The sequence below is a fragment of the Oncorhynchus masou genome, chromosome 11, assembly GCF_036934945.1.
Source record: "Oncorhynchus masou masou isolate Uvic2021 chromosome 11, UVic_Omas_1.1, whole genome shotgun sequence".
NCBI lineage: Eukaryota > Metazoa > Chordata > Actinopteri > Salmoniformes > Salmonidae > Oncorhynchus > Oncorhynchus masou.
This window is the reverse complement of record NC_088222.1, coordinates 33,584,730-33,598,160: the sequence shown is the minus strand read 5'-3', so window position 1 is coordinate 33,598,160 and position 13,431 is coordinate 33,584,730. Positions and strand designations below refer to the sequence as shown.

General features: G+C 41.3%; 1 protein-coding gene across 1 annotated transcript in view; it reads left to right on the top strand.

Moving 5' to 3' along the window:
• Positions 1-13,431, top strand: part of LOC135548568 (UV radiation resistance-associated gene protein-like) — a 165,113-nt gene that overhangs the window by 37,974 nt on the left and 113,708 nt on the right. The window contains exon 7 of the mRNA XM_064978312.1: positions 7,641-7,746. Within this exon, the coding sequence (XP_064834384.1) occupies positions 7,641-7,746 (106 nt within the window). The remainder of the gene's footprint in view (positions 1-7,640; positions 7,747-13,431) is intronic.

The following is a 13,431-nucleotide window of genomic DNA, read 5'->3' as shown; positions in this document are numbered from 1 at the left end:
TTAAACTGTATATTTCTTACTGTTATTTCTTTTGAGCCGCAGCATACTGGTACAGGTTTTATAAACTTATAATTTGAAATGGATAATGTACCTTAGACTGGAAATGTAGGCCGAGTACTCAAGTGGCTCCAGGAATCTTATTCACAGTTGTAAAACTAAAGCGAATTACGTCTGTGTATGCGCTGTAACTCTATATATCATTTTAGCACAGGGTATATACACTTGCCAGTTTATTCGGTACACCACCCCGTTCACGAAAATGGTTCGTTCCTACAGATAGTCACGTGGCTTAATATATAAAGCAGGCATCGAGGCATTGAGTTACTGTTTGATTGAACATGAGAATGGGGAAAAAGCAACTTTGAGCATGGTATGATCATCGGTGCCAGGCGTGCCCATTCCAACCTCCATCCTCCTGAGCTTTTCACATATGACAGTGTCTCGGTTTTACCGAGAATAGAATGACAAACAAAACATCCGGTCATCGGCACTCCTGTGGTCGAAGGAGAACCGCATGAATCGTGCAAGCTAAGCTAACAGGTGAGCCCCAAACAGGCAAATAATAGCACATTACAACAGTGGTGTGCAGAACGGCATCTTGGAACGCACAACTCGTTGGTCCTTGTCACCGATGGGCTGTTGCTGCAGACGACCACACCGGTTCCACTCCTTTCAGCTAGAAACTGAAGCGGCTCCAGTGGACACTCAATCACCAACACTGGACAATTGAAGAGTGGAAAAACATGGGCTGATTCACCGAATTCCATTTTCTAGATGTCCTTTGGGTGGTGGACCATTCTTGATACACACGGTAAACTGTTGAGCGTAAAAGCAGTTCTTGACACACTGAAACCAGTGCGCCTGGCATCTACTACCATACCCCGTTCAATGGCAATTAAATAGTTGGCCTTGCCCATTCACCATCTGAATGGCACACATACACAATCCTTGTCTCAAGGTTTAAAAATCCATCTTTAACCTGTCTCCTCCCCTTCATCTACACTGATTTAACAGGTGACATCAATTTAGGATCATATCTTTCATCTGGGTCAGTCTGTCATGGAAAGTGCAGGTGTTCCAAATGTTTGGTACACTGTGTATATTGGCTGATAAAATGTTGAATCTATCGCAATATGATTGTTTCACTCAACCAATAGGCTCGACACAAAGTTTGTTGAACAGATGATCCACAGAATTCCACGCTCTTAACACATTGTCAGATGAATCCTTTTCCCCTCTATCAATGCCATGTTGTTGTTTCTCTGTATTCTCAGATGATTTATTTTACTGACCTCCCTCCCTCGTGTGTGTGTGTGTTTGTCTGTTCAGTGTGTGAAAACGGAGGCAGTGTTCTACTGTGAAGGCTAGAGGGGTCTGCCCTGACCCAGTGTCTAGGGGAGGTGATAAGCCTTTCCTGTAGTTAGTGCCTTGCCTCATAGCAGTCCGTTTCCTGCCGGCTCTCAGCCACAGGATATTGTTCTGGGCCGGATTAAGAGGACCCATTTAAACAGCTGGCCCACTCCAGGCCCAGAGAGCTGACCCCCAGGGTCCCAACGCCACCATTCAGACTACAGAAAACAAACTGGCTACTAAACCCCAAATCACTGTGCATAATATGGACGTATCTATGCTATTTTGCTATCACACCTCAGCAGTATACTTGGGCGGTATCAAAACAAGCCCAGTAGGGGCTGTGGGACTCCTGTTGTAAGATATGGTCCTCTGGGCCATTCTTTTGCAGCTATTCACCCTAATATTCCCCTGTGCTCAAAACTTAGTGTGGAAATCTCTTTTTCTTCGATATCCCTAAAATCATGCGTTAGACTACTATTTCATGTGTTCTATGAGTTAGTTACATTGTCACGTTTAGTATACTAGAGTTATATCAAGACATTATAGACATGTTTTTGTATTTTTATTTTTATTTTCAAGGTGTTTCAAATGGGAGAAACTAAGAGTCTCACACGCCATGCCACTAGCCTGCATTCTTTGTTTGTTTCCAGCCACTAGGCCCATGTAGACTCCGGGGTCTTGTTAATTTGCTACGGTGTTCACTAATTAACAAAAATCACGCTTTTCTTATTGGACAATTTCATCTAGTTCCTCTCTAATTTGTTCTGTTTGGTGCCCATGTAGACTGAGTGTTCCTGCTCCTGGTTGTTTAGGCTATATCTCTTTCTTTCTTCCGGGGCCAACATCGCTCGCTGGCGGTCAGCGAACACCGCTGTCAGGGGAGTAGGCACGCTAGGCCCTAACTTTGATCCTAATTGATGTAACAGTGGTGGTAAAAGGCAAGTCTTCGTGCGGTAAGGATATTAGTTGTTTATTGTTGGGTTCATTACCCCCGGCAGCTTTATTGACCTAGAAGGACACTTTGGGTTTAGGCTGAGGTGAGGGGGGTTTCTCTGGTGGCAGGGGAGGAGGTGGGAACCTCTAGTCTGTAATCAAGTGGGAGGGAACTGGCCTCTCTGTGACCCTAGAAGTCTAAAGTATCCTTTCTCAGGGTTGCTCATGGGGTTTCCCAGCATGCATTTCTCTCCTAAGTTGCCATGTATTGTAAACCAAGCTTGTTGACTTACAACATCTTGGAGGAAGTCAATAATGAGGCATCCATCCATCCATCCACAAAGAGCAGGCGCACCAAAATATTTTCTGCGGGGGGACAATCTTATCTCCCCCTCCATGTACATAGGGGGACAATGGTGAAATTTGAGGTGAATAGCGACAGGGTAAAATGTGTTGACATTCTCTGCCCTGCTGTTGAGGTCCAGGTATGCAGCAGAATGGAAGGTGTTTATTTGGTTTTCCAACTATGTCACCGCTCTGCCTCTCTTCCCCCTTGCTTTATGTTGTTTGGCCGTTGTTGGGTACCTGTTACATATTTGTGTTATCTGTAAAACATATCATATTTTTTGGGTTTTATTTTATTTTATTTCTAAGACACAAATGACTACGGGTGTGAATGTATTCTATTGGTTTCATTTGTAAGATCAAACAGTCAGAATTATTTTATGGTTGATTTAATCGATATGCTCCGATGAGTAGTTTTGAACTAATTAGTCCGTTCAGTAAAAGTACATGTCTGATCTAGTTGTCTCTCAACCAGCCTATGTTCCAGGCCTGTCTGTAAGGTGTTTGTGTCTTTCTGTGTGTATGACCTATATCTGTAGACCGAGGAAGTGGAAGCGGAGGTGGAGAGGGGCCAAAAACATAAACAAGGGCCCCAATCTCTTGTCACCTGATATAAGAGCATTTCAGAAATGAAACCCTTCGTATCACACAGCAAAAGAAAAGTGTTTTGTCAACCTCCTCCCCTCCTCCCTCTTATTATATTTTCTTAGATACCAACTGCACCTCGCTTCCTCGCGTTTTCTCTCTAACACAAAAGATCCACAAAATGTTTCCATGCCCCCGACGTCAAGCGGTCTCTCAAAACAAAAAGCACAGTGTCGGAACGATATGGGGGGGGGGGGGGATGCGTGATTACGAACAAAAACAGAGAACCGCTACAAGCCATTGTGGAAAAATCGAATCGACCCAGGCTTTAAGCTATCTCATCAACTGCTTTGTGATTGAGGAGAGCAAGACCCCAACCCACAATGCTATATAAGGCAATGAAATGTGTTTTGTTTCGATGTGCCCCCACTCAGAGGGACAGAGGATGGGATATTTCTTCTTCTTTCAATTCAGTTTGAAAGGCTTTATCGGCATGGGAAACATATGTTTAAATTGCCAAAGCAAATTAAATGGACAATAAACAAAAGTGAAATAAACAATAAAACTAACAGTAAACATTAGACTCAAATGGTATATTATGGCAATGTACAGTGTTGTGAAAATGTGCAAATAGTTGAAGTACAAAATGGAAAATAAAGAATCCGTTAATATGGGTTGCATTTACAATGGTGTTTGTACTTCACTGATTGCCCTTTGTCCTCTTTCTCTCTTTTCTCTCTTCTTTTCTCTCTCTTTTCCCCTAGTTGTTTTCCTACCTTTATCTCTGTAAACCAGATGATACATCTGCCTTTGCTGTTGCTCGGCACTGATTGCGAGATTGGGTTTGCTGGCCTGTTGCTCTATGTATAAACCATGGTAAATATTTATTTAGAGATCATCAGTGGGGTAAATGAATCCATGAATGGGACAGGCCATCAGAGCCAGTGCTTTGGGGAGGCCACTCTGGAAGGAGTTACGACGTACTGGATGTGTATGAGGTTAGAAAGTCAATGCCATTTTGTATTTATTACAATGTTCATTGATTTTGCACCTCATAAATCCATCAACCCTTACTTCTTTCCTCCTTTAGTCTGTGAGACGCAGCATCGCAAACAACAATTCTTTAAAGATGGCTTCCAAGCAGCTGTCTGTTTAGGGAGAGTTCAAAAATGTTGTTGTAATCAACTTTTATCAGGCATTCACCCACCAACTGATTTAATGTTTAAAGCCAACAGATGTTATTATTGTCAGATGCCTATAGATCTTAAATCAAGGACTGAATGTCCTTTTGAAGCACATCTGAAATGCGTACTCATTTGAATTGTAACTCCAAGTAATCCCTAGTTGTCATTTTCACTAGTTCTGTTGTAGAAAAGTTGTTGTTTTATCGTTCAGTGGGTTTTCTGGAGGGGTTTGTGCCAGCCTGGTGGTTGTACATAGTTGCATGGGATTAGTTCACCCCCCCCCGTGGTCCAGGGGCCCTGGCCCTCCTAGCCTCAGACTGGTACTGGTAGAGCTGATAAGGGTTTCAGACATGCGTGAAGGTCTGGGGAGATAACAGCACTCACCTAGGGGAAGTGGCCATATCAGATTCCTTCATCGCAATCACCTCGGACTGATAAAGCTGTCAAAATGGCTTTGCTCTGACGTTTCCTAGGACTATCTCCAACGGCTATCGTTGTCTTCCCAGGCAGGTTGAAATGGGAAGAAAAGTGAATGATTGTAGTCAAGATTTTTTCCCTCCCTCCGTTCTTAGTGTGAAATCATTAGAAGTTAGTGTCTGACCCCACTTACTGAAGATACAGGAGTGATCAATGTTGGTATGGGTTCCGTCCTCCTACCACACACAGTAATATCCTGAGGTGTCTGAGGAACAGCGTTTTAATGAAAAAACATGGAGGGGGCTGGAGGCACCCTAGATCTGTGGAAATATCTCAGAGCTGGATTAGTGGAAACCAATTTTATGGAGGGTCAGGCATAAAACCCAGTAAAAGAGGCAGTTCCAGGAAGGCTCTGAGGGACTGCATACCGAAGCAAAACCCCTTTTCTCAACAGTCCCGTAAAGTTACTTAAATTCCCCACTTCCACTTCTTCCATGACCACAGGCCACATTCTCACTCTGCCATAACCACGTTCCCCACTGCAACCACTATGAACTCAACCACAAGTGGTTGTTGCATCATGAGAGGCGAGTGTATATAGTCCATGGACTAATACCCAGAGCTGCTGCTCACACATGGACCACATTCAAGTGCAAGCAGTGGGAACGAGCTGCACCCGAGTACCCCCCCCCTCACCACCCCGACCCCAAAAGGCCCATGATGTATGTAGCCTAGATGACTTATTGGCAGACAACTAGCTGCCTTGTTCAGCATGGATAGAGGAATGGAGTTTTTAGCCTCACTGATTTAGCCAATTACCTCATTTAAGAAAATTGAGGAACGTACGCAACGGATATGGGATACGTGAGTGAAAAGAGGGACGTTTATCTGAAAAGACTGTGGCTCCACGCCAACCTGCTTAATGTAACCTTTACTGAGAAAGAGAGAGGCATGTGTGGACCCAGGTGGTTGCAGTCACGTAGTGAAGAAAGATGTCCGTAGTCACAGAGACCAATTTTGTTAAATGTTTTTGATCAATTTTGAGATTGTGGTAAATTGGGAAAGACCAAAAAGGCTTCTTTTCAGATTCGTGCTCCGAAGTGAGGTGTTGAGAATGATCGAGAATTTCTAAGAAAGAAGCATAGTAGGAATTTTAGAAGAAAGTTGTGGTTGAATATTCCCATTATGTTATAAGTACTAGAGGAAGGGGAAACCACCAGCCCTCAGTATACCTGGACCCTGATGACAGTTTAAAAGGCCCCAGAAATGGAGTATGAAAGATTGCAGAGTGTTTTGGCACCAGTACAGGATTATCCACAATCCTGGGCCCTTAAAATAGTCTTTGTGGCTTACACCAAGTCCAATGATTCAGCCAAAAGCTGAAGAACTCTGCCCTTTTTTTGTTGCATTGATTGACTGAAGACTATGCATAGTGGTTTGGGGCGGGAATCTGCCTTAGCATTATCTAGGTTAAGTGCTGCGATATTACTATTAAACACAGGCCAGGCAGCACATTCTTAGATCATCCTCAGGGTTCACTAGTAGCGAAGAATAGACAGAAGGAGGGATTGTAGGATGGAGATGTGAGGAACAGCCTGCTTCAGAAAGAGATGGAATGATGTGACTGGAAGAATGGTGTGTTGGAAAGTTGGGGCAGGGGGGCTGAAAGATAACCACATCTCTCCACCGGGAGCCCCCAGACCAGATGGTAGAACCATTGATACTGTAGATGAGAGAGAGAATGGGTCAGACACTGCCAGCCACACTGCCACATCTAACGCTTACCTCCCATTGAGCGTGTCTGTAAATTAGACAAAACAAGGATGATCTCGAGTCTCTCTGACAATATTATTGCTAATGCCTGCCCTCCTGCGTGTGAGGAGGACCCTCATATCTCAGCCTGGTGTGATGGTTGTCTGTTCCTATTAGATGTGTCCCTGGGGCAGCTCTGTTGTGGGGAGCATCTCAGTCTCCCTCTCTCCCTCCCTCCCCATGAGGCCTGGAGCTGTTGAAAGCATACTTGGAGAATTAATCAAGTCTGTGATTGATAGCTGCAATAACGTTTAGGCTTGTCTTTTGGTATTGTTGTTATTGTTCCCTCTCCAGAGAGGACAATGAATGAATGACTTCAGTACCCAAAAGTTTTGGGAATGTCTTCCATGTTTGTGGTGAGGGTTTATTAAATGGCCCGTTGAGGTTTCTCTCAGTGGTCTGGATTTAGTATGTTTAGGTCCATAGGGCAAAATTGAAGCCTTAAATTGTGGTTAGATATATTAGAAAATAAAAGTGATTAAAATACTTGTGGGTTATTTGTGGTTCTTGGGTATTTGAGAACCTGATATGTCCCCTGAATCATTTTAATTAACTTTGTTCTTTCAACGTTCTCAAAACCTGCTTTGTCCTTTCTTAATTTGGATCTTTCATTAACTTTTGAGACATTTCGAGACAACACAGCACAACAATATAGATTAAACCCCAGTAAATTAGGAAAAGAAACAATGAGGGGAAACAAACTCTCGCCACAAATGAAGAACACACATGTGGTCCATCATAACTCATACTTCCTCCCTCTGTCCTCCAAACAAACCTATATAACATTAACAAATAGCGCAGCTATCAAGATGGCTGACATTACGCTGTCCGTAGAGGAGAGTCGGACCTCTGTTCTTCTGTATAGTTCTTTATTTACTCTCCTGCAGTTGTAATATAAATCTGTCAGCATCACATAAGCATCCTCTATTATACAGTACATGTCTGTTGAGTTCCTGTGGTAGAGAGCCTTTTGATTAATATCCTGATTTTCTTCCTCCCTGTACTTTCTAGGCTCCACACAGCACAGAGAGCCATCAAGCAGACCCAGGTGACGGTGCAGAAGATCGGGAAGGAGATTGAGGAGAAGCTGAGGACGACAGCGGCCTGCAACGAGCGGGTGAGTCAGCCAGCCACATACAGATCCTCCACTGATCTCTGCTCATCCACAACTCATCCTCTTGCAAACCCATTATCTATGTTGTGCCAATATCATGTGCTTACTATAATAATCAGTTTGTCACATTAGACCTGGCTAGGAGAACTGAAGTCTGTTCTTTTTTTATTTGACCAAAGATGATTGTGCTCGTCCAGATGAGCAGCACTAGCAGCTACTCCTGTAGTCAGCCAAAACAACCACCTGGGATCATCCAGCAATAATAATCTGTGGACGGCACCAAGCTAGCACTAGGCTAAATGCTCAGCACATTGTAGATAGTGTATTACACAGATATTTAGACAGATTAAGCGGTTACCCTCTTTCGCCCTCAAACTCAACTCTGGACAGGGTTGTGGAGTAACGGATTACATGTAACAGATAAATGTATTCAGTATTCAGATTACAGATTCTTTTGAAAAACGAAATGATTACTTATAGGATGACTTTTAAATTCATAAAGGATGTTTTGTGCAAAAAAAATATATAACACCTTTCTGTTTTCTCAATGACATTAAAATCAGCATTGAAAAAAGGTGCATGTTTAAATTTGATCAATCTGAGCGAGTCTGATTACAAGTCAGAGAACACTATGATGACACACCAGATGCGTTTGATGGACTGCGGGGAAAAAAGCAGGAATAGGCTTTTGTAGTCCAAGCTAAGTCTTCCAAAGATAATGCTGCAGTCATTTTCCAACTTGAATAAACACCTTGGAGGTAAGGATGACAGCAGTGGTGTAGCCTACTGGCAATACAGATATCACTTGTTATTGATATCTAGGCTGCATAGCGCATTGATGTCATTCACACTGCTGCTTTCTTTTTTAGCTATTTGCGCCTTATGCATTGTAGATTTTTTGAATGTGGATGGCTGTTCACAAATGTACAGTGCCTTGCGAAAGTATTCGGCCCCCTTGAACTTTGCGACCTTTTGCCACATTTCAGGCTTCAAACATAAAGATATAAAACTGTATTTTTTTGTGAAGAATCAACAACAAGTGGGACACAATCATGAAGTGGAATGACATTTATTGGATATTTCAAACTTTTTTAACAATTCAAAAACTGAAATTGGGCGTGCAAAATTATTCAGCCCCTTTACTTTCAGTGCAGCAAACTCTCTCCAGAAGTTCAGTGAGGATCTCTGAATGATCCAATGTTGACCTAAATGACTAATGATGATAAATACAATCTACCTGTGTGTAATCAAGTCTCCGTATAAATGCACCTGCACTGTGATAGTCTCAGAGGTCCGTTAAAAGCGCAGAGAGCATCATGAAGAACAAGGAACACACCAGGCAGGTCCGAGATACTGTTGTGAAGAAGTTTAAAGCCGGATTTGGATACCAGAAGATTTCCCAAGCTTTAAACCTCCCCAGGAGCACTGTGCAAGCGATAATATTGAAATGGAAGGAGTATCAGACCACTGCAAATCTACCAAGACCTGGCCGTCCCTCTAAACTTTCAGCTCATACAAGGAGAAGACTGATCAGAGATGCAGCCAAGAGGCCCATGATCACTCTGGATGAACTGCAGAGATCTACAGCTGAGGTGGGAGACTCTGTCCATAGGACAACAATCAGTCGTATATTGCACAAATCTGGCCTTTATGGAAGAGTGGCAAGAAGAAAGCCATTTCTTAAAGATATCCATAAAAAGTGTCGTTTAAAGTTTGCCACACGCCACCTGGGAGACACACCAAACATGTGGAAGAAGGTGCTCTGGTCAGATGAAACCAAAATTGAACTTTTTGGCAACAATGCAAAACGTTATGTTTGGCGTAAAAGCAACACAGCTCATCACCCTGAACACACCATACCCACTGTCAAACATGGTGGTGGCAGCATCATGGTTTGGGCCTGCTTTTCTTCAGCAGGGACAGGGAAGATGGTTAAAATTGATGGGAAGATGGATGGAGTCAAATACAGGACCATTCTGGAAGAAAACCTGATGGAGTCTGCAAAAGACCTGAGACTGGGACGGAGATTTGTCTTCCAACAAGACAATGATCCAAAACATAAAGCAAAATCTACAATGGAATGGTTCAAAAATAAACATATCCAGGTGTTAGAATGGCCAAGTCAAAGTCCAGACCTGAATCCAATCGAGAATCTGTGGAAAGAACTGAAAACTGCTGTTCACAAATGCTCCCCATCCAACCTCACTGAGCTCGAGCTGTTTTGCAAGGAGGAATGGGAAAAAATGTCAGTCTCTCGATGTGCAAAACTGATAGAGACATACCCCAAGCGACTTACAGCTGTAATCGCAGCAAAAGGTGGCGCTACAAAGTATTAACTTAAGGGGGCTGAATAATTTTGCACGCCCAATTTTTCAGTTTTTGATTTGTTAAAAAAGTTTGAAATATCCAATAAATGTCATTCCACTTCATGATTGTGTCCCACTTGTTGTTGATTCTTCACAAAGAAATACAGTTTTATATCTTTATGTTTGAAGCCTGAAATGTGGCAAAAGGTCGCAAAGTTCAAGGGGGCCGAATACTTTCGCAAGGCACTGTATATGTGTTTTTTTACCCCAATAATGGTTTAATTGAAGAAGTTTAAGCTGCTTATCAATCATTGTTTTGGCGACCAGGGGTATATTCATTAAGGAATCCGTTTACTGTTTAAGAACCAAATGGAAGCAAACAGAGTAAAACAAGAGTTTCTCTTGGACAAATTCAGGTAGAACTCTCTCCGTTCCGTTTGCTTTCGTTTGAGAAAGGTTTTGCAACAGAATCGGCGTAATGAGTATGCCCCAGTGGTCAGCAACTAGAGGTCGACCGATTATGTTTTTTTTTTTTACGCCGATACTGATTATTGGAGGACCAAAAAAAAGCAGGTACCGATAAATCAGACAATTTTTTTTACACTTGTGTGTGTATAAAGTAGTAGTTTTGGAATTGTTCGGTTAGATTACTCTTTTGTTATTACTGTATTGTCGGAACCAGAAGCACAAGCATTTCGATACACTCGCATTAACTTCTGCTAACCATGTGTATGTGACAAATACATTTGATTTGATATTAGTTGTAATAATGAGAATTACAACAATACTGAATGAACACTTATTTTAACTTAATATAATACATCAATAAAATCTATTTAGTCAAATAAATAATGAAACATGTTCAAGTTGGTTTAAATAATGCAAAAACAAAGTGTTGGAGAAGAAAGTAAAAGTACAATATGTGCCATGTAAAAAAGCTAATGTTTCAGTTCCTTGCTTAGAACATGAGAACATATGAAAGCTGGTGGTTCCTTTTAACATGAGACTTCAATATTCCCAGGTAAGTTGTTTTAGGTTGTAGTTATTATAGAACTATTTCTCTTTATACCATTTGTGTTTCATATACCTTTGACTATTGGATGTTCTAATAGGTACTTGAGCATTGCCAGCCTAATCTCAGGAGTTGATAGGCTTGAAGTTATAAACAGTGTAATGCTTGAAGCATTGCGAAGAGATGCTGGCAAACGTAGTAAAGTGCTGTTTGAATGAATGCTTACGAGCCTGCTGCTGCCTTCCACCGCTCAGTCAGACTCCTCTATCAAATCATAGACTTAATTATAATATAATACACACAGGAATACGTGCCTTAGGTCATTAATATGGTCTAATCCGGAAACTATCATTTCAAAAACAAAACATTTATTATTTTTGTGAAATACGGAACCGTCCCGTATTTTATCTAACAGGTGGAATCCATAAGTCTAAATATTGCTCTTACATTGCACAGCCTTCCACGTTATGTCATAATTACGTAAAAGTCTGGCAAATTATTTCGCAACGAGCCAGGTGGCCCAAACTGTTGCATATACCCTGACTCTGTGTGCAATGAACGCAAGAGAAGTGACACAATTTCCCTAGTTAAATTAAATTCATGTTAGCAGGCAATATTAACTAAATATGCAGGTTAAAAAATATATACTGTGTATTGATTTTAAGAAAGGCGTTGATGTTTATGGTTAGGTACATTGGTGCAAAGACAGTGCATTTTTCACGAATGCGCTTGTTAAATCACCCATTTGGCGAAGTAGGCTGTGATTCAATGATAAATTAACAGGCACCGCATCGATTATATGCAACGCAGGACAACCTAGATAGACTAGTAAAATCATCAACCATGTGTAGTTAACTAGTGATTATGTTAAGATTGATTGTTTTTTATAAGATAAGTTTAATGCTAGCTAGCACCTTACCTTGGCTCCTTGCTGCACTCGCATAACAGGTAGTCAGCCTGCCACGCAGTCTCCTCGTTGAGTGCAATGTAATAGGACATGATCGGTGTCCACAAATGCTGATTATCGATTGTTATGGAAACTTGAAATCGTTCCCCAATTAATCAGCCATTCCGATTTAATCGGTCAACCTCTACTTGCAACAGCTGCATAGTGTGGTACCCAACCTATGGAATTAAAGTTTCAGTGAGTTTCTCCCTTCTAAACTCACCCATGGTATTGTGCTCCATACAGTCAAAAACAAGTTTCATTTAAGAAGACCATGAATGCGGCTTTTATTGCTCAAAAAAGGACACATGCTCAAACCCACACACTTTTTATAGCCTTAAACAGCTGCAAATTATCAAGATATCAAAGTGTCACCAACAAATGTAAACAATAGGCGTTCTTAGCAAATGCACTATATGGGGTTAATTTTTCAAATGCAAAGAAAGCTTTTCGGTAGTGCTCGAAGCATGCCATTCGAGAGCAGCATTTCTTCTTCAACTCAAAGAAATGAGCCCAATCACTCCTCCATGACAACAAAATCATAAACAACAGAGTAGGCTAATTAGTTCTTAGTTTGGGGCTGATGCTAGGTAAAAACTATTTGGCTAATCTATATTTCCCAAGTCCTAATCTTGAAGATCAGGTATTTTTAAATGAATTGGAATAGCTGGAAAGATGTAAAGATAATCATATTATTACCTGTAGTAGAAGGCAATGGGTTATAGCAGGTCAACATAACCAACCCATAAAGTAAAATGCAACATTCAAACTCTAACATTGATTTATCCTGCAATGGATGTTGTTCAATTGGTAATATTCATTTTTGTCTTCTTCTATTGCCTCTTAAGCAGGTTGACATTGGCGATATTATTAAAATTAATGAAAACAAAAATGAGCTTTTTGGTCTTAATTGAAGGTTAGGGTTAGGCATTAGGGGTTAGCAGTGTGGTTAACGTTAGGGTTAAGGTTAGGTTTACGTTTAAAACCAGATTTTATGACTTTGTGGCTGGAATCCAATTACTTTACTGAGTTTGGGAAATCCAAAAGTTAAGCTACGGATTTACAATTTTGGACAGGTAACTAGTAACTGTAACAGATACATTTAGAAAGTAACCTACCCAACCCTGACTCTGGACTACAAAACCAGTGCCACTGCATTTCTTTATTGTTCCCCTCTAATCAGGGACTGATTTAGACGGGTGCAATGAATAATCAGGTACAACAGAAAACCAGCAGGCTCTGGAGTTGAATACCCCTGCATGTCGCATTGGGACATTTTAACAAAAAAAGTGTAAATTTATTTCCACCCTCAAGTCAAATCAAAACTAATAAAAGGAAAGCATATTTAAAAATGTTGGAATTGGCTTCCAAACAGCTGTGAAAATGGAGTGGTAATCCTGGGTTTTCAATGTTGTGTTTATTGT